Source organism: Oncorhynchus gorbuscha, linkage group LG05, assembly GCF_021184085.1.
Source record: "Oncorhynchus gorbuscha isolate QuinsamMale2020 ecotype Even-year linkage group LG05, OgorEven_v1.0, whole genome shotgun sequence".
Lineage (NCBI taxonomy): Eukaryota > Metazoa > Chordata > Actinopteri > Salmoniformes > Salmonidae > Oncorhynchus > Oncorhynchus gorbuscha.
In genome coordinates, this window is record NC_060177.1 from 73,202,136 (window position 1) to 73,227,993 (window position 25,858).

A 25,858-nucleotide genomic window follows, 5' to 3' on the forward strand; every position below is an offset into this window, starting at 1 on the left:
CAACTAACCAGCCAGTCAACTAACCAGTCAGTCCGCCAACCAGCCAGCCAGCTAGTCCACCAGACAATCAGCAAGGTCACCAGCCAGCCAGGTCACCAGCCAGCCAGTCAAAAAGAAACTGTGGTACGGTCTGCATTCTGGGGCCCTTACAGGGAGAAAGATAAAGACAGAGGGAGGAAATGAAGTGCTGAGCCTCCGACCAGATGGGCATTGGTATCTGAGCCTTATCTGCAGCCTCCATAACAACATCCAGTCCCCTGCAGGTCCAGATATGCATCTAAATGTGTGTCTGGCCAGGCCAGGCCGCATGCTGACGTATGTAGAGTGGCTAGCGGCTTTCTCTATCAAACCTCCCCTGAGTTCACACATATCAGTCTAATGGGCAGTGTCTGTCTCTCTCTGAGCCCTGGAGAGGATGTAGGGACTCTAAGCTAACTGGCCACTGTGGATGGGCTGAAGGTAGGCTCAGAGAAACAGATGAACCCATCCCTATGACGGGTGGTCAGTAGGAGCTCCTCCTGGAGAGAGACGCTGATATTATGCCAGGTCAAGGGCCATAGCTGAAGGATATTATTGTCTTGCGTGACCAAGGTTTCATATAAACAGACATCCTCCTCAACCCATGGCCCAGAAGCCATTAGGAACTATTATATTTAGGAACATTGGAAACAAAGCCAGAGCACATTGCATTCTAACTGTGATCCAGAAAGGTTGTTGCTGGAAGGCACATCCTCTGGTTAACCACAGACAGCAACCTTTATAACTTGTTGTTGGGTAGCGGTGAAGAACTACTGAGTTATTATTTTCTGTTCAGCTGGAGCATGGTGAAAACAGAAACATGTCCTGTGGATTTGGAAAAGGAAAGGTTTGAAGTGTGTGACAAGCAAACAATGTGGCCCGTTGAGACTGCCGGCGTCGAGGCGTCCATGGGAGACCGGTGACAGACAGTCTCTCTGCTAACGGTAGCTCCGGTCTGGAAGACCTGGAAGATGCCTAATCCTGGGGTGCCACAGCAGGACTTAATTATCCCTTTTGCACAGGAGAAAGGATGTCTGGTGTCTTCTCCTAAAATGGCAGCACCGGAGCTGTGATCCAGGATACACATTGAGCCAAGCCAGCCAAACTCTTTCACGTCTCTGTCAGCCTTTTGACAGTGTCTTCCCATTGATGCCCTACCAACACCCAGTGGTGGAATGACAATGATGGAGAGAGACAGGATGAGAGGAACTAGGTTCCGGTAGTTTGTTTATGCACCTCTACCCACCACCTCTTCCCTCTCTTTCTGCTCTCTGGGGTATCTTTATGCCCTTAGAGCAGGGGTGACAAACTCATTTTGACCCACGGGCCGCATTCATTCTTCAACGAGGTCCGAGATGCCGCACTGAAAATTGGCTATATTTCCTCACCGTCAAAATGATTAGTGAGCTGGACACCGTCAAGAAACTGTGGAAATGTAGGTCCATTATTATTTCTACGCAGAAATATTATTTCTACACCCCCCACACACATTTTTTGTTTAGGAAATAAAAACACAAAATATCTTCTTATTTTTTCATTACTCAAACCACCTGCGGGCCGGATTGGTATGTTGCGTGCCTTAGAGGATGAGCACTGTAGTTAGCTGTCCATAAAATCGGCTGACCGCCAGTTACCCTCTGGACCCTTTAATGTCACCTTCCAACAAAATGCCACCAACTGTTGTTGTTTGGATATGCTAATGTTTGGTGCCCTTGGTTTGCCAAGCCAATACCCAAAGAGAAGCCAATATGCAGAGAGAAAGAAAGAGGATAAGCATTATTCAAAGGCTTGACTTTTGCTCCCTGCCTCTCTAGTGAGATGGCTGTTGTTAAAAGTGGCCTTAGCGGCCTGGCTGTGCTTTGTTTGAATTGGTACCAAGGCCAGGGAAAATAAAAATAGAGATGGAGAGAAGGAGAGAGTGAAAGATGTGGAAAGAGCGATGGAAAGAGAGAGCGGCTAAAGAACTGACTCGTATGAACCGACTGAACTGAAAACAGGCATTTATCCAACATTCCAAGCCTTCAATTTTGTTGTTGTTGTTTTCAATTACACTTCCTGATATTTTCTGACAGGTTTGCGGGTCAGCTATTGTCTTTCAAAGCGGCCCTAACAACGTGATGTGATAGCTGCTCTCTCTGTGGCTTTCCCTGTGAAAGCATTCATTATCTATGACACAGACAGCGATATGAAAACCTTAACCATACTTTCTGAGCCACATTGGTCTCATGGGGTTAAACGTGTGCCTATGTTTCCGAGCTGGAATGGGGATCCAATGACTTCTGATTTCCCCTGTTCAAACAGTATTATTTATTTAGCTAGTGTTTCATAGGCAGTGTGACCCTCTGCTCCCTCTCTCCCATTCTCTTAACGACACTGTTAACACCCCTTTGACCTGCTGTAAGAACAGTGAAGTGATATAGCAAGCTGTTATTGATTGAAGTGTGTTTTCATGGAGACTACAGATGTTCCTCACTCGATCTGATGGGGTTTTGAGTGGTAATCCTATGGATATGAAGGGAGTAGAGTATTCACTGAGTGTACAAAACATTAGGAACACCCTTCTAATATTGAGTTGCAACCCCTTTTGCCCTCAGAACAGCATCAATTTGTTTGGGGCTTAGACTCTACAAGGTGTCGAAAGTATTCCACAGGGATGCTGTGCCATGTTGACTCCAATGGTTCCCACAGTTGGGTCAATGATGTCCTTTGGGTGGTGGACCATTCTTGATACACACAGGAAACTGTTGAGTGTGAAAACCCAGCAGCGTTGCAGTTATTGACACACTCCAACCGCTGTGCCTGGCACCTACTAACATACCCTGTTCAATGGAACTTACATATTTTGTCTTGCTCATTCACCCTCGATGGAACACATACACGATCCATGTCTCAATTGTCTCAAGGCTTTAAAGACCTTCTTTAACCTGTCTTCTACCCTTCATCTACACTGATTGAAGTGGATTTAACAAGGGATCACTTGGTCAGTATATGGTCAGTCTATGTCATGGAAAGTGCAGATGTCCTTAATATTTTGTACACTCATTGTATGTGATAGACGCGGGAGGCTTTGGGAGAGGCTCGCCTCGGATTGGGGTTACAATAAGCTCCCCACTTAGTTTTGATTGATGAACAGTGATTTTTTTGACAGAAGAGGGCTAATGTGAGGTGTGTTTGTGTCTGTCTGTGTGTGTTTGTTTGTGTCTGTCTGTGTGTGTATGTCTGTGTGTCTGTGTGTGTTTTTTTTTATTTATTTTTTATTTCACCTTTATTTAACCAGGTAGGCTAGTTGAGAACAAGTTCTCATTTGCAACTGCGACCTGGCCAAGATAAAGCATAGCAGTGTGAACAGACAACACAGAGTTACACATGGAATAAACAATGAACAAGTCAATAACACATTAGAAAAAAATGGGCAGTCTATATACAATGTGTGCAAAAGGCATGAGGAGGTAGGCGAATAATACAATTTTGCAGATTAACACTGGAGTGATAAGTGATCAGATGGTCATGTACAGGTAGAGATATTGGTGTGCAAAAGAGCAGAAAAATAAATAAATAAAAACAGTATAAAAACAGTATGGGAATGAGGTAGGTGAAAATGGGTGGGCTATTTTCCTATAGACTATGTACAGCTGCAGCGATCGGTTAGCTGCTCGGATAGCTGATGTTTGAAGTTGGTGAGGGAGATAAAAGTCTCCAACTTCAGCGATTTTTGCAATTCGTTCCAGTCACAGGCAGCAGAGTACTGGAACGAAAGGCGGCCAAATGATGTGTTGGCTTTAGGGATGATCAGTGAGATACACCTGCTGGAGCGCGTGCTACGGATGGGTGTTGCCATCGTGACCAGTGAACTGAGAAAAGGCGGAGATTTACCTAGCATGGACTTGTAGATGACCTGGAGCCAGTGGGTCTGGCGACGAATATGTAGTGAGGGCCAGCCGACTAGAGCATACAAGTCGCAGTGGTGGGTGGTATAAGGTGCTTTAGTGACAAAACGGATGGCACTGTGATAGACTGCATCCAGTTTGCTGAGTAGAGTGTTGGAAGCCATTTTGTAGATGACATCGCCGAAGTCGAGGATCGGTAGGATAGTCAGTTTTACTAGGGTAAGCTTGGCAGCGTGAGTGAAGGAGGCTTTGTTGCAGAATAGAAAGCCGACTCTTGATTTGATTTTCGATTGGAGATGTTTGATGTGGGTCTGGAAGGAGAGTTTGCAGTCTAGCCAGACACCTAGGTACTTATAGATGTCCACATATTCAAGGTCGGAACCATCCAGGGTGGTGATGCTAGTCGGGCATGCGGGTGCAGGCAGCGATCGGTTGAAAAGCATGTATTTGGTTTTACTAGCGTTTAAGAGCAGTTGGAGGCCACGGAAGGAGTGCTGTATGGCATTGAAGCTCGTTTGGAGGTTAGATAGCACAGTGTCCAATGACGGGCCGAAAGTATATAGAATGGTGTCGTCTGCGTAGAGGTGGATCAGGGAATCGCCCGCAGCAAGAGCAACATCATTGATATATACAGAGAAAAGAGTCGGCCCGAGAATTGAACCCTGTGGCACCCCCATAGAGACTGCCAGAGGACCGGACAGCATGCCCTCCGATTTGACACACTGAACTCTGTCTGCAAAGTAATTGGTGAACCAGGCAAGGCAGTCATCCGAAAAACCGAGGCTGTTGAGTCTGCCGATAAGAATATGGTGATTGACAGAGTCGAAAGCCTTGGCGAGGTCGATGAAGACGGCTGCACTGTGTCAGTTAATCTATTATCATTTTGGTCTTGTCAAGCCGCAACACCTTCACTTTAATTACAGCCCATAGTGAAGCCACTTGAACCCTAATACTCTAATGGTGAACTGATGAGCCACTCAGGGCCATATGCATCACTCACTCACCTCAACTTTACTTTGTTGTAACCTACTTTGCCTCACACTGAATGCAGCATAAGCTTTCTCTCCTCTCTTCTCTACTCTGTAAGCCTCTAATTGAGCCGCCAGCATTTGAGAGTTTGTCACCTCTGCTTTGGAAAATAACCTGGTGCTCCACCCCTATCAGCTCAATTAGAAGTGAGGTCAGGCCTAAGCGTGTTCCTCAGCTTGCTGGTTTTGATGTCCCGTCCTCTCGGGATGAGACTGCAAGGGAGGGAGGCCACAGCAACACACCACTCATCTGACTGATGTCTACTGGAGAAACATGTAGGCATGGGATTGTACAGGGAATGTACTTTCTAGCCTTGCACCCAGGGGATGGATAATGCTAGCTGTGTGTGTGTGTTGGGTGTAGATAGGAGGAGTGTGTGTGTATTGGGTGTAGATAGGAGGGGTGTGTGTGTTGGGTGTAGATAGGAGGGGTGTGTGTGTGTTGGGTGTAGATAGGAGGGGTGTGTGTGTGTTGGGTGTAGATAGGAGGTGTGTGTGTGTGTGTGTGTGTGTGTGTGTGTGTGTGTGTGTGTGTGTGTGTGTGTGTGTGTGTGTGTGTGTGTGTGTGTGTGTGTGTGTGTGTGTGTGTGTGTGTGTGTGTGTGTGTGTGTGTGTGTGTGTGTGTGTGTGTGTGTGTGTGTGTGCATGCTGTGTGTGTGTGTGTGTGTGTGTGTGCATGCTGTGTGTGCATGCTGTGTGTGTTGTGTGTAGATAGGTGTGTGTGTGTGTATGTTGGGTGTAGATAGGAGGGGTGTGTTGGGTGTAGATAGGAGGGGTATGTGTGTGTGTGTGTTGGGTGTAGATAGGAGGGGTGTGTGTGTGTTGGGTGTAGATAGGAGGGGTGTGTGTGTGTTGGGTGTAGATAGGAGGGGTGTGTGTGTGTTGGGTGTAGATAGGAGGGGTGTGTGTGTTGGGTGTAGATAGGAGGGGTGTGTGTGTTGGGTGTAGATAGGAGGGGTGTGTGTGTGTTGGGTGTAGATAGGAGGGGTGTGTGTGTTGGGTGTAGATAGGAGGGGTGTGTGTGTTGGGTGTAGATAGGAGGGGTGTGTGTGTTGGGTGTAGATAGGAGGGGTGTGTGTTGTGTTGGGTGTAGATAGGAGGGGTGTGTGTGTGTTGGGTGTAGATAGGAGGGGTGTGTGTGTGTTGGGTGTAGATAGGAGGGGTGTGTGTGTGTTGGGTGTAGATAGGAGGGGTGTGTGTGTGTTGGGTGTAGATAGGAGGGGTGTGTGTGTTGGGTGTAGATAGGAGGGGTGTGTGTGTTGTAGATAGGAGGGGTGTGTGTGTGTGTAGATAGGAGGGGTGTGTGTGTGTGTAGATAGGAGGGGTGTGTGTGTGTGTAGATAGGAGGGGTGTGTGTGTTGGGTGTAGAGAGGAGGGAGTGTGTGTGAGAGTAGATAGGAGAGAGAGAGAGAGAGAGAGAGAGAGAGAGAGAGAGAGAGAGAGAGAGAGAGAGAGAGAGAGAGAGAGAGAGAGAGAGAGAGAGAGAGAGAGAGAGAGAGAGAGAGAGAGAGAGAGAGAGAGAGAGAGAGAGAGAGAGAGAGAGAGAGAGACTGTATTACAGATGTGTTACTGTTTGTACATAAGTCAAAATAAAAATATATTTAAAAAACATGTGTGCTGCATGTGGTACAATGACAATGTGTGAGTGTAGCTCAAAGCTCCAGCACCAGAGGGACATAGAGGTCACGCCACAGCGACAGTTAATTATTCAACATTCATTATAATTCCCTGCTAACAACCTGCCTGGCAGGCAGCTAGCAGGCGACGCTTGCCTGATGACTCAAACTGAATTCTTCCGCTGCTCTATGTTTGTGGTGACATCAAAATGATGGTTGTTGTACAAAACAAAGTCATCACTGATTGGATCATCTCAACCAATCAGAATATCAAAGCCAATGACAAATGGTAAAAATGACGCTTTACACACGCGTGTTCTGGCTTTGGCCCAAACCATCGGTTTCTGGGACCAATCAGACGGTCTAGAATGGATTTCCATTATAGAAATCCTCGGGGAGGTACTCAGATCTAGACTCATTGTGCTGTGCTGTGGCATAGCGTTTAGCAGGAGCAAGGAGTTTGGGTAGCCAGGCAAAGGCAACGCTAACTAATGACTGGAAAGTGGTTAATACACTGTACATGTCATGACCATACTATGCTAGTACAGCACCACCCTATAGCCTTCTAGCTAGTCTGACGTGAAGGTGAACCATGAAGATGCACTGCAGGCCATATAAAAAAGCCTCATAAAGATATTAGCATCTCTATGGTGCTAAACCAACTCCTATGATGTGCACTGCCATTTGACTGCAAACCATAGAAATGAACCTTACAGAGATAATACGTCTCATGTGGACATGGGCTCAGAGCTCTGGAACAGTTCTTCATTCACTGGACATGCGCAGATCTTAGAGAGAGCTCTAGGAATTACATTAAAGGCCACATGAATGTCCCTCCCATTTCATTTGCCTCTGAGGGGACAGTACTTGGCCACTTTATCTGAGCCCTTGGCAACTTCCTAACTCGGACTGGAAGAGACGAGTCCAAGACCGTGGAATTACAAGAGAGTGGGGAACGGGGAAATGTAGGATTGCAGATTTACAGGTTCTTGCTTATTAAAACGTTGTCCTGGATTTAAAAGTGAACTTGGCACTGGGAGTTTCTGCCTCTGCTGTGAAGCCTCTGAGTCTGATAAATTGCCTTGACTTTGCTGAGTCTGCATTGACTGACTGAATATGCCTGAAATAAGCTAAGTTGTATGGGGAGACGTATTGCTACAGCACTGCGCTGTCTGTGTCTGTTCCACTGTTCTGCTCCTGAGCTGTGGTATGCTGTTTAAGGCCCAGACAAAGGCAATTCAGTTGTTTTGAATCACACATTAGCTGGCCTCTCTTTGATTACTCACACACTGTGACCTCACTCCCTCTGACTCACAGAGCTCCTTATGAAACCTGAATCCCTAACACAAACAAGCATCTTTCTTTATGACTGGCAACCTCCTCTCCATGCACCACAATTGGTTTACATGGTTGTGGAGGGATATTGTGGAAGGATTAGGACCGGATCATGGACAGGAAACAGCTCTGTGGAGTGGCTGGATCTGGCAACCCCAGGATGAAGGGACCAAAGTCAGCCATTCCCACATCCATAATTTACTCTTTCTCCAAAATGATGGGTGTGAGCCCCAGATTTAGACGTGAAAATGGTTATTCGAGGTGAAAATGGTTATTCAAGGTTTGTGCATTTCCTGAAGACAGTTAGAGGTCTGCTCACGCCCAGAGCAGGATGTAGTCTAGTCTAGATCTGGCAGAAATAGACAGCTCTGCTCCCTCTCGTCTCCTCCTCTCCAGGGCTTCAGAGTCGTTTGTCTCACTCTAGACTTTCTTCTTTTCTTCTTTCCCTCATTAAGGCGATGGTAAAAGGCCCTTCCAGATATCCAAGTCTGTTTCTTGGCCTCATCCATTGAAGCGAGCAGTACTTTTTTACCTCTTTGTATTACTAAGACTTTCACTGTTCTCTTCATTTCCAACAAAGAATGTATAGAATTCCTCTCCCACCACAGTGTATCAATCATTTACATGTAATATATGTGGTTTGAAATATACCTCTGGAAATGAACGCCTCGGATAACATGGAATGAACCAATGGTTATTTTCTTTCATTTAAGCTCAGTGGAAGTGAATAATTGAGGTGTGTGTGTGTGTGTGTGTGTGTGTGTGTGTGTGTGTGTGTGTGTGTGTGTGTGTGTGTGTGTGTGTGTGTGTGTGTGTGTGTGTGTGTGTGTGTGTGTGTGTGTGTGTGTGTGTGTGTGTGTGTGTGTGTGTGCGCACGTACAGTGTGTTCTGACTGATACTATTATTCAGAGAACAGTGAAGAAAATATAGTCTGTTCTGATCCACCACTTTAGACTTGCAGACTTTAAAGTGCAGAAGGTTTTTGAGAATATATGAATATAGATGCATTGTGATGATGATGAAATACTTGGTTTTGAGTCCATAGAGCCAAGCCAAGTTGTCTTCCATAGCGAGGGGCTGTTAGTGTGGATGTACTACAGTTTGAGAAGTGCTCCTCCCCTGGGATGTCAGACAGCCTGAGCTGACCTTGGTAGTGGAAAGGAGAGTGGGGTTCGATACTTTCTCTGCCTCTCACTGCCCAGCCCGATCCATCTGATAGCTGATAATGTAATTACACAGTTTACCACACAGCTCAAGCCAACCATTGACTGACTGCTACAATGTGTTAAATGGACAGAGAGAAACTTTGCTTTCAGATACTTTATCTTGTTGTATATGTAAAATCAAGATCTACTTACATCATGATTCATATATGAATCTAGTGTGAGTGATGTATTGTTGTGAGATCGGATCTGAAACTTGGTCTGTGGCAACAGATTATTTATTTGGGTGTAATTTAGTCAAAATGAGAAAAAGACCAGGTTATGTGTTGCAGTATTCACATAATTACAACCAATGACATATGCTCTCTACAGTTTTCTATAGTTTAAGTCTTCTTAAACTGTGTAAACACAGTCCTAAACTATAATCTGAAGTCAAAGGGACCCGACCATGTCAAAAAGCTCCACGTTACCTTGCCTCAACAACATTGGAGGGGACTCACTCCCCCTACCTTCAGTAGAAGCAGGGCACTGTTTTATGACTGAGGTCACTGATCACATTAGCAGAGATTTGTACTTTGATAAAAGCTACATAGTGGCCATTATGTTATTGGCTCTGTTACTGCTGATGGCTGCTTCATCTGTGACTGAGCTTTTAATACTTTTTGGCCACACTTATACCATGCTAACTACCAGTGGTATTAGTAAATACTGTGTTGTACCAGCAGTACTAATACTGTTTTTAAAAAATTGCAAAGAAATCCATGTAACTTTTCTTTAACTAGAGAAGTCAATTAAGAACAAATGATTATTTACAATGATGGCCTACCCTGGCCAAAACCGTAAAATGTTGTGCACCGCACTATGGGACTCCCAATCACGGCCAGATGTGATACAGCCTGGAATCGAACCAGGGACTGTAGTGATGCCTCTTGCACTGAGATGCAATGCCTTAGACCACTGTGCCACTCGGGAGCCATTGGTTATTCCATTGTAAGTTATGAAATAATGACTATGTCATTTAAAGGGTTGTCACATGGTTTCTACCAAGCGATAACAATAACTTGGGTAGACTATGCACAGTTGTTTGTTATGTTTATCACGTACTGTTAATGAGATTTACCAGAGTGTGAAAGGGAGAATAATAATTGACAGACACCTAATAGTCTTGCCTGACATAATTATGTGGGAAGATAGTCGACTTCTATTAGTCTTATTATGTGAGCAGTTTCACAGACTGATTGCCTGTCTCTGTATCTGAGCTACATGTCTCTGTTTCTTTTAATTGTGTTCAATAATCTGTCTCTCTGTTGGCTCTCTGTCTCCCTCTGTATCTATCCTAAAAGTGTCTCTTTATCTAACTTCTGCCTCTCCCTCTCTCTCCTTATCTGTCTCTTTCTGTCTCCATATCTAACTTTCATGTCTCTTTCTCTATCTTTTTCTCTCCATATTTAACTTCTCTGTCTCCGTATCTAACTTCCATGTCTCTCTCTCTCTCTCCCCCCCCTCTCTCTCTCTCTCTGTCTCTCTGTCTCTGTCTCCGTATCTAACTTCCATGTCTCTCTCTCTCTCTCTCCCCCCCCCTCTCTCTCTGTCTCTCTGTCTCTGTCTCTGTCTCTCTATCTGTAGGTTTTGAGCTGCTGTACCAACCGGAAGTGGTGAGGCTGTACCTGTCTCTCCTAACTGAGAGTCAGAACTACAACACTCTGGAGGCTGCCGCAGGGGCCCTGCAGAACCTCAGCGCCGGACAGTGGACCGTGAGTCTCACACACATAAACACACACAAACTGGGATTATGGGTAATAAGGTCTCTGAAACTCAATAGGCTGAACAATTCATTTATCCCAAATGGAGCTCTGCACTGTCAGTACAAAAACACTTCCATTTGGTTACTGTAGTGAGTAATTAGAGTGTGATGTTTTTTCCAGCATTTACACAGTCTTTACCATCACTAGTGTAAAGTACAGAGGCCTATCATGTTATTCCCTTCAGGAATTATGCTCTTAGTCTGTACTGGCCTATGTTAGGCCTAGAGAGCTTTGTCATTTTGGCTCTATCGTGATTCATTTTTTAACACCTATTTGTCATGCTGTAAACATATCCGTTGCCACGGCATTAATCATCACCAGGCTCCAGCACCATGCTCACACCTTCCTGTTCCTCTCGGCTCAGCTCGTTCACAGATCTCTCCATCCACAACGGTGGCAAAACACAACAGACAGGATGTTAGATTGATTTGAAAACATCCAACTTGTATCTCTTGCTGTTAAATTTGAAACGCTTACACATAACCTGTGATAACATGTACAACCCTACAGTACATGTATACCATGTATAAACCATGTCACAATTTTCATTTTTACTGTTTTCTATCACTGCACTGGTGATTTTTAATAATTAGGTACAGTGCCTTCAGAAAGTATTCATACCATATTGACTTTTTACACATTTTGTTGTGTTATAGCCTCAAATGCAAAATGTTACTAATGAATAAAAAATCAAAAGCTGAAATGTCTTGAGTTAATAAGTATTCAACCCTTTTGTTATGGCCTAAATACGTTCAGTAGTAAAAATGACATTAACAAGTCACATAATAAGTTGCGTGGACTCTGTGTGCAATAATAGTGTTTAACATGATTTCTGAATGACTACCTCATCTCTGTACCCCCACACATGCAATTATCTGTGCGGCCCCTCAGTCGAGCAGTGAATTTCAAACATAGATTCAACCACAAAGACCACAGAGGTTTTCCAATGCCTTGCAAAGAAGGACACCAATTGGTAGATGGGTTACTACAAAGATACAGGTGTCCTTCCTAACTCAGTTGCCAGAGAGGAAGGAAACTGTTTAGGGATTTCACCATGAGGCCAATGGTGACTTTAAAACAGTTAGAGTTTAATGGCTGTGATAGGAGAAAACTGAGGATGGATCACCAACATTGTAGTTACTCTACAAAACATTAAATGACAGAGTAAAAAGAAGGAAGCCTGTACAGAATAAAAAAATATTCCAAAACATGCATCCTGTTTGCAATAAGGCACTAAAGTAATACTGCAAAACATGTGGCAAAGAAGTTAGCAAATCCAACACCTCACTGAGTACCACTCTTCATATTTCCAAGTATGTTGGGGACTGCATCATGTTATGGGTATGCTTGTCATCGGCAAGGACTAGGGAGGTTTTTGGGAGATCAAAAGAAACGGAATAGAGCTAAGCACTGGCAAAATCCTAGAGGAAAACCTGTTTCAGTCTGCTTTTCCACTGGGAGACAAATTCACCTTTCAGCAGGACAATAACCTAAAACACAAGGTCAAATATACACTGGAGTTGCTTACCAAAACTACATTGGGTGTTCCTGAGTGGCCTAGTTACAGTCTTGACTTAAATTGGCTTGAAAATCTATGGAAACTTGAAAATGGCTATTTAGCAATGACCAACAACCAACTTTACAGAGCTTGAAGAATTTTAAAAAGAATAATGTGCAAATATTGTACAATCCAGGTGTGTAAAGCTCTTAGAGACTTACACAGAAAGACTCACAGCTGTAATCGCTGCCAAAGGTGATTCTAACATGTATTGACTCAGGGGTGTGAATACTGTTGTGTATACTGAACAAAAAATATAAATGCAACATGCAACAATTTCTGAAAGATTTTACTGAGTTACAGTTCATATAAGGAAATTAGGGCCTCATGAATTTATTTCAATAGACTAATCTATGGATTTCACATGACTGGGAATACAGATATGCATCTGTTGGTCACAGATACATTTAGAAAACAGGTTAACCAGTCAGTATCTGGTGTGACCACCATTTGCATCATGAACACGACACATCTCCTTCACATAGAGTTGATCAGGCTGTTGATTGTGGCCTATGGAATGTTGTCCCACTCTTCAATGGCTGTGAGAAGTTGCCAGATATTGGCGGGGACTGGAACACGCTGTTGTACATGTCAATCCAGAACATCCCAAACATGCTTAATGGGTGATATGTCTGGTGAATATGCAGGCCATGGAAGAACTGGGACATTTTCCGTTTCCAGGAATTGTGTACAGATCCGTGTGACATGGGGTTATGCATTTTCATGCTGGAACATGAGATGATTGCGGCGGATGAATGGCACAACAGTGGGCCTCAGGATCTCTTCACGATATCTCTGCATTCAAATTGCCATTGATAAAATGCAATCGTGTTCATTGTCCGTAGCTTATGCCTGCTCATACCATAACCCCACCACAACCATGGGGCACTCTGGTCACAACGTTGACATCAGCAAACCGCAAACACGTCGCCAAACACATGGTCTGCGATTGTGAGGCCAGTTGGACATACTACCAAATTTTCTAAAACGATGTTGGAAGCGGCTTATGGTAGAAATATTTGCATTTAAATTCCCTGGTAACAGCTCTGGTGGACATTCCTGCAGTCAGCATGCCAATTGCACACTCCCTCAAAACTTGATACATCTGTGGCATTGTGTTGCATATTTTGGAGTGGCCTCTTATTGTCCCCATCACAAGGTGCAACTGTGTAACACAACAAAATGTGGAATAAGTCAAGGGATATGAATGTTTTCTGAAGGCACTGTATATAAAGAGAGAGAATCGCTCCCTCCCTCCCCAAAAAATACAGCGTCTATCTCAAGGCCATCAGACTGCTAAACAGCAATCACCAACTTAGAGAGACTGCTGCCCACATTGAGACCCAATCAATGGCCACTTTAATACATGCATCACTAGTCACTTTAAACAATGCCATTTTAAATAATGCCACTTTAATAATGTTTACATATCTTCCATTACTCATATCATATGTATATACTGTATTTTATACCATCTATTGCACCTTGCCTATGCCGCTCGGCCATCATCCATATACTTACATGTACATATTCTCATTCACCCCTTTAGATTTGTGTGTATTAGGTAGTTGTTGGGAAATTGTTAGATTACTTGTTAGATATTACTGCACGGAACTAGAAGCACAAGCATTTCGCTACACTCACATTAACATCTGCTAACCATGTGTATGTGACCAATAACATTTTATTTTATTTGATTTATGTAGTTATTTTATTTATGTAGTTTGAGCAGATCAAATCAAATATTATTGGTCACATACACATATTTAGCAGATGTTATTGCGGGTGTAGCAAATGCTTGTCTTCCTAGCTCTTAACAGTGCAGTTGTATTACAACAATACACACAAAGCTAAAAGTAAAATAATGGAATTAAGAAATGTTTTAATATTAGGACGAGCAATGTTGGAGTGGCATTGACTAATTTACAGTATAATATAATACAGTATATACATATGAAATGAGTAAAGGAGTATGTAAACATTATTAAAGTAACTAGTGTTCCATTATTAAAGTGGCCAGTGATTCCATGTCTGTGTATATAGAGGATGATCAGAATGCCTGTCCACACTGGGGCTTGGGGCTGATGCTAACACATCAAACCTCTGGACATAACGTGTTCCCTTTCCCAATGAGGATATCTCATCCCCTTCTCCTTGCTGCTCTCTTGCTGTTTAACTTCTATGGTACGGTCAGTTTTAGGTTTACTACTGCCACCCAGTGGCCGGGTTCTGGTGTTGCACCAGTTTAATTACATCTCAGGGGGTAACTGTGTACGGCAAAGGAGCTCTTTCATGCCAAACTTATTGTTTTGTGTTACAGAAAAAAAGAGAGGAGCATTCGTTGATGTTTAATCAGTGACAAATTCCATCACATGACAGTCTGTAGCCCTGCTGTGTAATTTTCTTGAACAGTCCAATCTAGATGGCCACTGTTGGCTGTGCTCATGTACAATAATTGTGTGTGGGGTGGCGTGGGGTGGGTGGGTGTGTGTGTGTGTGTGTGCATGCGTGCGTGCGTGCGTGCGTGTTTATGTATGTATTGTCAGGTAGTATTCTCTCTTCACAGACATTTTATCCTTATCATCCATGTTCCCTCCTCTCTCTGTCCCCAGTGGTCCAACTACATCCGTGCCACAGTGAGGAAGGAGAAGGGTCTTCCCATCCTGGTGGAACTGCTGCGTTCTGACTCTGACAAGGTGGTCCGAGCCGTGGCCATCGCCCTGCGCAACCTCTCCATCGACCGCCGCAACAAAGACCTGATCGGTACGACCATTGACCAACTGTATGCTGCAAAGAGAGGCTGTGTGTTAACTGTGGGCATGACCACACACTGTTAACACATGGCCTCTCTTTACAGCGTACAGGTACAACAATGGGGTAAAACACTTTGGGATGCTGTGAGATCAGATAGCTGTTACGAACCATGTTTCCATTCTCAGTTTTTATGCAAGTGAAGTCATATAATATTTTTTTAAATCACGACTTCTGTGATGGAAACAGGAAGTTTCTGTACAATTTGTATGTTCGACATGGTAGGATCTTTTTGTGTTGGTAAAATAAATTATTCTTGAAATGACTTTATTTACAAATATTGATATAATAACCAAAGTACATTTGGAGTCACGCAGCGATATGATGTGTGATCAGAAAGCATGCAGTTTATTAGGTGGCAGATTAAATAAATGATGATGAACTTTACAGGGTTGTGAAAGTGCACGAGCTTGATCCTGCTTTCCAATAAATATCGATAATGCTGGTGACATGATGATTGATGCTTGACTGCCGTTTAACAATAATAATCTCATTATGTAGACTAGCAGCCGACGCACACTGTATCTGCGAGCTGTTGGCTAGGGCGCACATGCCAAGATCAGAGTAGGCACATTTGCTATTTAACACAACCATTTCTGTGACAAACCTATCAGTAGATAGCGATGGAAACACATTTTTATTCGGTACATGAAAACTTAAGCGAAAAAATATGTTTTGTGTGCACTATGTCATCATCACTGACTTTTATCCACAATAATTCAATTTTTTCCGCAAGAAGCACACCACATATTTTCTTTATGCAGATTTTTGAATATTCGCATGAAAATCTGTTGCCGATTGGATTGAAACCTAGCTACTGAAGATAACAATATGATTGTTGAACCTGTGTATGTCTTTTGCTGAATGATTGCAGATTTGCCAAAGTTTTAATTAGTTGATATCAAACATTTTGTACAATGCTATTATGAATCAAAACACTATGTAGCGCAACAAGATGTAATAAAACAATTAAAAAATCCCCTTTCCTGAATGTTTACACACCTTGTACCTCTATTACCATTTGACGGTGACACTGCTCGTTGATCTCTGCCCTGTAGGGAGCTATGCCATGAGGGACCTGGTGAGTAACCTGCCCAGCGGTCAGCAGCGGCCAGCCAAGAACCTGGAGGAAGACACGGTGGTGGCCATCCTCAACACCATCCACGAGATCGTGACGGACAGCTCTGAGAACGCACGCTCCCTCATCCAGGCCCAGGCCATCGAGAAACTGGTGGCCATCAACAAGACAAGGTATGACCATTGGCTAGCACAGCTGGCTACAGTGCAGCACTGTACAGTACAAGGCAGCATATTAGTTCAGCATAGTGTTGCACAGCACAATGCTAACGTCTGGCCGCTCACAGGTTCTAGTGTTTCGAATAGATTTGTTTGTCTTTCTTAGAATTTAATGATTGATTGATCAATCTAATCAATGACTCAATCAACAGTAGTTCTGTTCCATAGTAACTATACTATATACATGTGTAGTATGCACATACATACAGTATGTAGGCCTACATGTACATGGTCTCACACCCCATGAGAGCAGGTCTCTTACTGCCTCTAATCACCTACCCATTTTAATTGTTTTGACCTTGAGTTCAATTAATAACACAGTGACACATTTATATTCATGATATACACTGCTCAAAAAATTAAGGGAACACTAAAATAACACATCCTAGATCTGAATGAATTAAATATTCTTATTAAATACTTTACATAGTTGAATGTGCTGACAACAAAATCACACAAAAATTATCAATGGAAATCAAATGTATGAACCCATGGAGGTCTGGATTTGGAGTCACACTCAGGAGTATGAAAGTGGAAAACCACACTACATGCTGATCCAACTTTGATGTAATGTCCTTAAAACAAGTCAAAATGGGGCTCAGTAGTGTGTGTGGCCTCCACGTGCCTGTATGACCTCCCTACAACGCCTGGGCATGCTCCTGATGAGGTGGCGGATGGTCTCCTGAGGGTTCTCCTCCCAGACCTGGACTAAAGCATCCAGGTCTGGGAGCGAGACACATCATGGAGCGAGACATGATGTCCCAGATGTGCTCAATTGGATTCAGGTCTGGGGAACGGGCGGCCAGTCCATAGCATCAATGCCTTCCTCTTGCAGGAACTGCTGACACACTCCAGCCACATGAGGTCGAGCATTGTCTTGCATTAGGAGGAACCCAGGGCCAACCGCATCAGCATATGGTCTCACAAGGGGTCTGAGGATCTCATCTCGGTACCTAATGGCAGTCAGGCTACCTCTGGCGAGCACATGGAGGGCTGTGCGGCCCCCCAAAGAAATGCCACCCCACACCATGACTGACCCATCGCCAAACCGGTCATGCTGGAGGATGTTGCAGGCACCAGAACTTTCTCCACGGCGTCTCCAGACTCTGTCACGTCTGTCACATGTGCTCAGTGTGAACCTGCTTTCATCTGTGAAGAGCACAGGGCGCCAGTGGCGAATTTGCCAATCTTGGTGTTCTCTGGCAAATGCCAAACATCCTGACGGCGTTGGGCTGTAAGCACAACCCCCACCTGTGGACGTCGGGACTTCATACCACATGCACATTTGTGGCCTGCTGGAGGTCATTTAGCAGGGCTCTGGCAGTGCTCCTCCTGCTCCTCCTTGCACAAAGGCGGAGGTAGCGGTCCTGCTGCTGGGTTTTTGCCCTCCTATGGCCTCCTCCACGTCTCCTGATGTACTGGCCTTTCTCCTGGTAGCGCCTCCATGCTCTGGACACTACGCTGACAGACACAGCAAACCTTCTTGCCACAGCTCGCGTTGATGTTCCATCCTGGATGAGCTGCACTACCTGAGCCACTTGTGTGGGTTGTAGACTCCGTCTCATGCTACCACTAGAGTGAAAGCACTGCCAGCATTCAAAAGTGACCAAAACATCAGCTAGGAACTGAGAAGTGGTCTGTGGTCACCACCTGCAGAACCACTCCTTTATTGGGGGTGTCTTGCTAATTGCCTACAATTTCCACCTGTTGTCTATTCCATTTGCACAACAGCATGTGAAATGTATTGTCAATCAGTGTTGCTTCCTAAGTGGACAGTTGGATTTCACAGCAGTGTGATTGACTTGGAGTTACATTGTGTTGTTTAAGTGTTCCCTTTATTTTTCTGAGCAGTGTATATTCTGCAGTCTCTCAAGGACCAGGAGTGTCTGCTTTTGGTCTTATAAAATGTAACGACCCTGTCTTTTCATGTCCTCTCTGGCTTGGAAATGAATAATAGAAGGTAATATAAGCTGGATTCCTTGTCACAGTATTTCGATCTGTAGAACACTACTTAGATTGAAAAGATAAGCCCTTACCGTACAGTGTCTGGTTTCCAGGAAACAACTATAGTGCACTTCACCTGAATAGTAAGTACTATGAATAGGAATTCAGGAGCTGTTTTAATGATTTCCCAGTTTCTACTATATTTCACTTTCCTCATATCCCATTGAATTATCTGATCTACTTGATCAAGTCAGCGAGCAATGATAGCCAGAGAGAAGTTGTTTGGATAGCCGTCTCCTTCTACAACCTATTGATAATTTAAGATTAGTTTCCAGTGGGGATTTGATACCCATACTTTATTTAATACCAAATAAATGTGTTTTCTCTCCACCCGTGAGAATTACTTTGAAGTAATGGAGAACCCTCCCATGTAATTAACAGAAGGGCTAAGGAGTAGCTAATGAATTGAATGAAAATAAATGTGTGCGGCCATTGGAGTATGAATTAAAAGCAAGCACCTGGGGCAACCAGTGGGAATAGATGGCTTTGAATGTGAGATTGATTGCATTTGGCTCCAGCCTCCACTAGCTGCTGGCAGCGGTTGGGCCCAATGTTCTGGGCCTGTATTCATAAAGAGTCTCAAAGTAGGAGTGCTGATCTATGATCAGTTTTGCCTTTTCAATTATAATGAATGGATATGGGGACCTGATCCTAGATCAGCACTCCTAATCTGAGATGTTTTGTGAATACCGACCCTGATTCTCTTCCTGTCTACCTTCCTCAGCCAATCACCACGTGAGGACAAGGCCGCCTCCCACGTGCTGCAGACGGTGTGGAGTTACAAGGATCTGAGAAACGCCCTGACCAAGGAAGGATGGAACAAGAGCCACTTCCAGGTAATAGGCTGTGTAGTAGAACACACACACACACACACACACACACACACACACACACACACACACACACACACACACACACACACACACACACACACACACACACACACACACACACACACACACACACACACACACACACACACACACACACACACACACACACACACACACACACACAATTAGTACAGTCATATGTCTCTACTCTCCCCCCTCAGCCTACAGCGACCGGCGCCCCTAAAGCAACCAAGAATGGCAAGCCAGGCTATGACGACACCACTCTGCCCCTGATGGAGAAGAACCAAGGTCAGTCTGTGATGGCAGGCGAGACTGGGGATCCTCCGGGCCTGGCCTACTGTGGTGAACTGAGTGAGGAAACCATAGATATTAATAACTGCTCTATATCTATGGAGCAAACTGTGATGCTGTTACTGTGTGTCTGTTTGTATCAGAAGCCATGATTAGAACAAGTGTTTAGGGGGATGGTTCTATCTATCTGCGCTTTGCTTTGTCTGTCTCACTCATATCCATTTACCTACTGTTGGAGGGCTGTGCTTGAAACCTTTCGCCCTCATTGTTGTGCTGCAGTGTTTGGTGATCTTTGTGTAAGTCGGTTCTTTTTGGGATGGTGTCGTTGGGAGAATGATGCATCATGGGTAGATTTATCTAATCCAATAGTGTGTTCTTGAACGCAAATCCAAGCATGTATATTAGGATATATGCATAGAGGGAGGTACGGAAGCAGCCTAAAACACAAAACATCTCATTGACAGAGGAGTCGAGAGCATGACAGTACTTCTCTTGTCATCTTGTTTCTGGTCATGTGACTTTTTTTGCAACCATGCATACACATAAAGTGTAGTTGTCATTCACACCCATTTTCAGCCCGCCTGCATTACTGCTAAAGTGTACCAGCAGACAGTGACCGAGAACCATTGGCCTGAAAGCAGCATTGGCTCGTGATTAAAACAAATTGTGTGTGTGGTGCTCGTGATAAAAAAATGGCATATAAATGCTTTTCAGGCACCAAGAAAAATGGAAGTGGTGATATGATACCTATGGACGAGCTTGGTCCAGGTAAGACCGAGTTTGCATGACCTCAATCGCCGACGAGGAACAATAGTAGTCTCAGATGGAATGTTCTTGTCTGTAGGAACTACTCACAGTTCTAGAACCCTAACAACACCATTGCCAACATGGACATTTTTTTTTTTTTAAGTTTGTAGGACAAACTTTGGCAATATTGGGAATGAACAAATATATTGTTGTTATGCTCTAACAGCGTACAATGTAGTGCAGTCGTGTTTTATTTATGATGCTGTATGCAAGACCCCTCTCTTAACAAGATGTTGGTATAAGGATGGCCATTAATTCAGTAGTACAGACACAGGAGCAACAGGAGGTGTGGGCAATTCTCTAATGACTGTGTTCAAAACCTGGCAAACTTTAATGTTCTCCTCAGTGCTCCTCTTTTCAATGAAAATGTAAACACAATTGTCTTGTTTCGTCTCTTACTAACGAGTTCTTCCTCCACATCAGATATGCGCAGCTCCACTCCTGGAAGGCTGCATGCAGCTTATACATCTGTAGTTTCCATCAATGTGTTTAACAGTGCTATATTTCTGTGATCCTCTCTCTCCTCATTAGATGGCTACTCCACCATCGACCAGAGAGACAAAGACTGCAAGTACAAGAGTAGTGGAGACGGGTCAGTGGACCTGTCAGAACGCGAGCCATTAAAGGTACGTCTGGTCTAGACCGACCCGTAACAGCTCACACCGCACAGTTACAGCTATGCTATAGGTGACTAAGGGATCAGGCTATTAAAACACACAAGTCATGATACTCCGTTTCTGTTAAGGTAGCCTGAATCCATCTCTTCCAGTGCCCTTGCCCATTTCTCAATGCCATGGCCTTTTGATTTCCTGAAGAGGAATCTGGATTTTCATTTTCTGCAGCAGCAGTTAATGTTGTTGTCTGTCGAGCCGGGTGCCACTCATCTGGCAGTCCAATTTACTGACAGCTAAGCAGCAGATAATTGAGTGTAAGCTTTGTGATTGTGAAAGTAATTAATCTGGGACTGATTAAAAGAGTCCTGCCCCTCCATCTCCACTTCTCCTCATAGATCGAGAACAGAGGCCTGGTTCACACACTCACTCACACACACAAGCCTGCATCGTAAGTGGTTCAGTATCCATCGCTAGAGAAAACTCAGAGTAAATGAGAGGGAGAGCGAGAGATTGAGGATGAGTTATTCACTGTTGAACCAGGGTGACCTTCAGTCCAGTCCTGTGTTTCCCATCACAGGATTATATTCTCACGCTCTGATTGGTCAGTGTGGCGTAAGGACTGAAGGTGGTTTGATAGGTCAAGCATACGAACACAGTTAGAAGTCCTCTTGGTTAATGAAGAGTTACCATGAGTTCAGAATCAGACATCATGATAGTATCAAGAGGTAGAATTGGAAAATAGGTGTTTTGCTGACCTTCTCTGCTTACCATGTGTAGAATGACAGCTATGCAGACACGTTGCAGCTTGAAGACACAAATGCTTGTCAAGATACAGTATGCTTTAAAAGCTCCAGAAGCAAATTAGCCATCAGACAGGACTGGAGATGGCAGATATCTCCTCTCATGTTTATAGCCCCCATCCCTCTAATGTTTTGAAATGACCACAGCAACAACTTTCTCGACCTCCAGAAGCCTGAAACCAAAATGCAACTCTGCTGTTTGAACTGCTCTCTCCCACTCTGTTTTTGTTTGTTTGCATGTGTCGATTGGTTTGTTGTGTTTAATCACTTTTTCGAGCTCAAAAAACATCTTCCTTTATGCTAAGGAACTAACCCTGGCTTTCCACTCCTCTGTATGGATGATATTTATCGACCTCTTTGTTTTTCTGTTAACCCCTTGTCCCGTTGCTGCAGAATGACACAAATAGGAAACACTATGTCAGGAGTAACAGGCCTGCAGTCAAACTGGTGGATGCTTGTGACGTTAAACCTCAGCCTGTTGACTCCTGGGTCTAAATGCATGCATGGTAGGTCTTACAAATGTTAGTTTTCCACTTTCTGGATTGTTAGTCTCCTTTCTTTGTTAGCTCCACCACCACCACCACCACCACCACCACCACCACCACCACCACCACCACCACCACCACCACCACCACCACACTGGTTCTGTTTTAACCCTCACACACGCCACTTCTGTTTGTTTTTTATCTGTGCTTGGACCTGCTTGACCCAGAGTAGTTGGCTTATGACACCAAACTTGAGAAAAGCTGGATGAAATTTCATAATTTTCACAGTTGTGGAGCACCTGCCTGATTCAAACCCATCTGTTGCAAAACAGACAGACTCCCTTGACTATTCCAGATGAAATTATGTCTGTTCTAAATTATAAAAGGGATTAAATCTAGACTTTAGATGGAATACACACACACACACAAACACAATTCCTCCCAGTGTAGCTGTAATGAAAAGCTGTGGGAAGAACATGGTGTATCATCTCCCTGTCAGCAGTAATCAACACACCGTTCCCCTGGGACAGAGAGCTCCTCCAGATAAACAATGGATGCCTGGATGAACACACACATCAGCTCCTCCTTCTCGGTTATGTCTACAGTCTGTGGTAGGCTAGGATAGGCTAGCTGCTCTGGGTTAGCATCACGAGAGCTCACTATTGGGGATCCTCTCATCACTTGCTCATCTCTTTGCTCCTGTTCCGTCACTAATAACTGAGTGTATCTGCTCTGGGTGAGAAGCTGTGGTAGGTGGCTGATCATCAACAGCTCTATGGAGGTGAAGGGCTATCTTTCTTCCTTGCTGTACGTCTCTTTATTCTCTCATTGCTTCCCCATAACTCTTATTGTCCTAGGTAAGGGAGCAACCATACTGCTTTGATTGACTCCTCATGTGGTGCTCTGAAACGCAAACTGAAATATGACAATGATCATCCGTACAGAATGAAGTGCTGAAAACAATTGAGTTTATATAATAACTGTGAAAACAGGTTGTGATCACCACATTAAGATCTAGTCAAGTCAAAGCTAATGAACAAAATAACAGATCTATTATAACAGACATGCTTAGAATGGACAGAGTAATGGACATTGAGTCAATCAGGTAAGATAGAGTAATCATACGAATGGCCTGCTTCATTTGTGTGTTAATCAAGCTGGCTTTATGCAGTAGCTGCCATTCAAACCTATCATCAAAGCATCCCTCTCGCTGTCTGTTACATTGGATTTGACATCTGTCAAGCATGTATGAATATAGTGATTTTTGTATTGTGATTTTGATTATGCAATACCATTTGGTCATTGTGCCCTCGGACTTACTTTAAAAGCTTGATTATTCAACTGCTTTAAACACCATGCCTGCGTCCAAAGGCACCCTATTCACTTTGAAGTGCACTATTATTGACCAGTGCCCATTTGGCTCCAGTAAAAATAAGTACACTATATAGGGAATAGGGTGCCTTTTAATACACAAGCCTGCTCTCTTATAGGTTTTCAGCTCTTGACATAACCACCTGTGTCCCCCCTCCCTCCCTGTTCTCCTGTGTTCTAGGCTTAAATAACGACAGCGTAACACCTAAACTAGAGGATCTCCCATGTCATCACTGCCATAACACATGGAACTCATTTTGATGTTGACTCGTCAGCAGATAGACTTTGTAAAAGAAAGAAAAAAGAAACAATCATCCAACAACCAATGTTTCATGCTTTTGAATCAGCAAATGAAATGATGTATAAACAAAGAAAGAAAAGAAAATCTAAAAACGACTACTTGTCATATCTACATTCCCCACTGGATGGACAGGTGTAGGGTACCCTAACAGCAAGGACTCTGACTGGAGCAGCACTGCATGGTGTCAGGATGTAGGTGTAGGGTACCCTAACAGCAAGGACTCTGACTGGAGCAGCACTGCGTGGTGTCAGGATGGAAGAGAGGAAGCAGTTGTTGTCGTAGAGATACAAGTATTCTAGAGCTCTATCTCTATGGCAATGTACGGATGACTGGTGGTGGGGGAGAGAAGGTGATGAGAAGGTGATGTTTGTTGGGAGGAAAGGAAGTGTGTTGGAAAGGAAAGGAGATAGTTTGCTTCAAATAGTATTTTTTTCTATGTTACAATTTAGTCTTTTGTTTAGGTTTTGTTTTTGTTGGTTTGTCTTTCGTCGAGGCACAGTAAATTGTTTTTGTTTGTAAAATTATTTTTATTATTTTTCTTTTGCTGGTCTTTGTTTTTGTTTGGGTTTTCCGGATTGAAGAAGTGTGGACTGGTGTGGTAGATGAAGGTTGGGTTGGTTTGAAGGACTTGATGCTTGAAGGGCACTTAAAGGAACTGTACACCTGCAAGTGTTGATTGGACTTAAGGAAGTGAAATGATGTGCATTTGGTTGGGTTACTTATAGCTGTTGAGCGAAACAAAATGAAAATATATTTTCAGTATTGACACAGACTAGAGATATGTGTTTGCCGATGATATATGAATTGCTTGGTTGGTTGCAGTTGAAGAGGATTTAAGACATTTTGTTTATAAATGGATTGTGTTAATGAAGGAATGGAAAGTACATGCTCCTGGTGTCAAAGGGTAGAATCTAAAAGCATTTTATATTTTTGTTGGTTTTATAAATGTATATTAGGGTCAAAGAAAAACAAAAAGAGAACAGAGAAAACAATAGACACGTCTTAGTTGTGTACTCATAATAGGTTGTTTGGGAAGCACATTCATTGGATAAAATATCATGTTTGTAAACAGAAATAACCACATCATTTAAGTGTCAAATCTGTAGTCATGCTGATCACATATTTATATTTTGTACTGTCAAGAGAAAACAAAACAAAACAAGAAGAGCTGTTATTCAGCTTTCTTTTTAAAGGCGAGTTGAACTGATGACCTGGTCTCCAAATCTTTCAAGGAGATTAATAGAGGGGGGGGGGAGGGGATGGTTCAGCAGGGATCACTCAAGAGATAAGACTGAGAGAAAAGAGGGATGGATGGATGGGTGGATGGATGGATGGATACAGCAGCAGGGATAGACAGAAGATGTTAGACAGAAGTGTTCCAATTCCCTTCACATTTCACACTGCAATTTATATGAAGTCGCTGAGAACCTGAAAACATGCTTTGATTTCACTAATGCATCTTTAAAGAACTATTTGAAACAAGCATGAAAAAATGTACAAATGTTTATACTATATTATTTTTAAGTGCCAGTTTTTGTGGTGTAATTGGATATTAGTCATTTATATCTGGAGAGGAGAGCAGTTTTCCTGTGGTTCAAGGCAGAGTTTGCATCACGTATGAAGTATACAACATCTGTTTGATTATTATATTTGTTGTGCCCTCTTCTAGGGGCAGTTGAAATGTAGTAGTGCAGATGATTATGTCATTGTCTTTTAAAAAGAGACGAGAAGAAAGGCTGAACTACACATGTGGTTAAAGGTTTAGTAGTGGTTTTGTGATTGTTTTATCTCCATCTCCAAGTGGATTCTCCACT

General features: G+C 43.5%; 1 protein-coding gene across 14 annotated transcripts in view; it reads left to right on the top strand.

Annotated features, from left to right (window-relative positions):
• The window catches only part of LOC124036470 (armadillo repeat protein deleted in velo-cardio-facial syndrome homolog), a 355,671-nt gene extending 330,374 nt beyond the window's left edge, over window positions 1-25,297 (top strand). For 7 of the 14 annotated variants that reach the window (XM_046351093.1, XM_046351099.1, XM_046351092.1 and 4 more), the window contains 9 exons: window positions 10,674-10,801; window positions 15,023-15,173; window positions 16,280-16,472; window positions 19,246-19,357; window positions 19,576-19,726; window positions 20,381-20,434; window positions 21,005-21,099; window positions 22,281-22,393; window positions 23,925-25,297. In XM_046351093.1, coding sequence (XP_046207049.1) covers window positions 10,674-10,801; window positions 15,023-15,173; window positions 16,280-16,472; window positions 19,246-19,357; window positions 19,576-19,726; window positions 20,381-20,434; window positions 21,005-21,099; window positions 22,281-22,382 — 986 coding nt within the window. In that variant the 3' untranslated portion in view covers window positions 22,383-22,393; window positions 23,925-25,297. The remainder of the gene's footprint in view (window positions 1-10,673; window positions 10,802-15,022; window positions 15,174-16,279; window positions 16,473-19,245; window positions 19,358-19,575; window positions 19,727-20,380; window positions 20,435-21,004; window positions 21,100-22,280; window positions 22,394-23,924) is intronic. The other 7 variants (XM_046351096.1, XM_046351105.1, XM_046351097.1 and 4 more) reach the window with 6 other exon arrangements.
• Window positions 25,298-25,858: the final 561 nt, after the last annotated feature.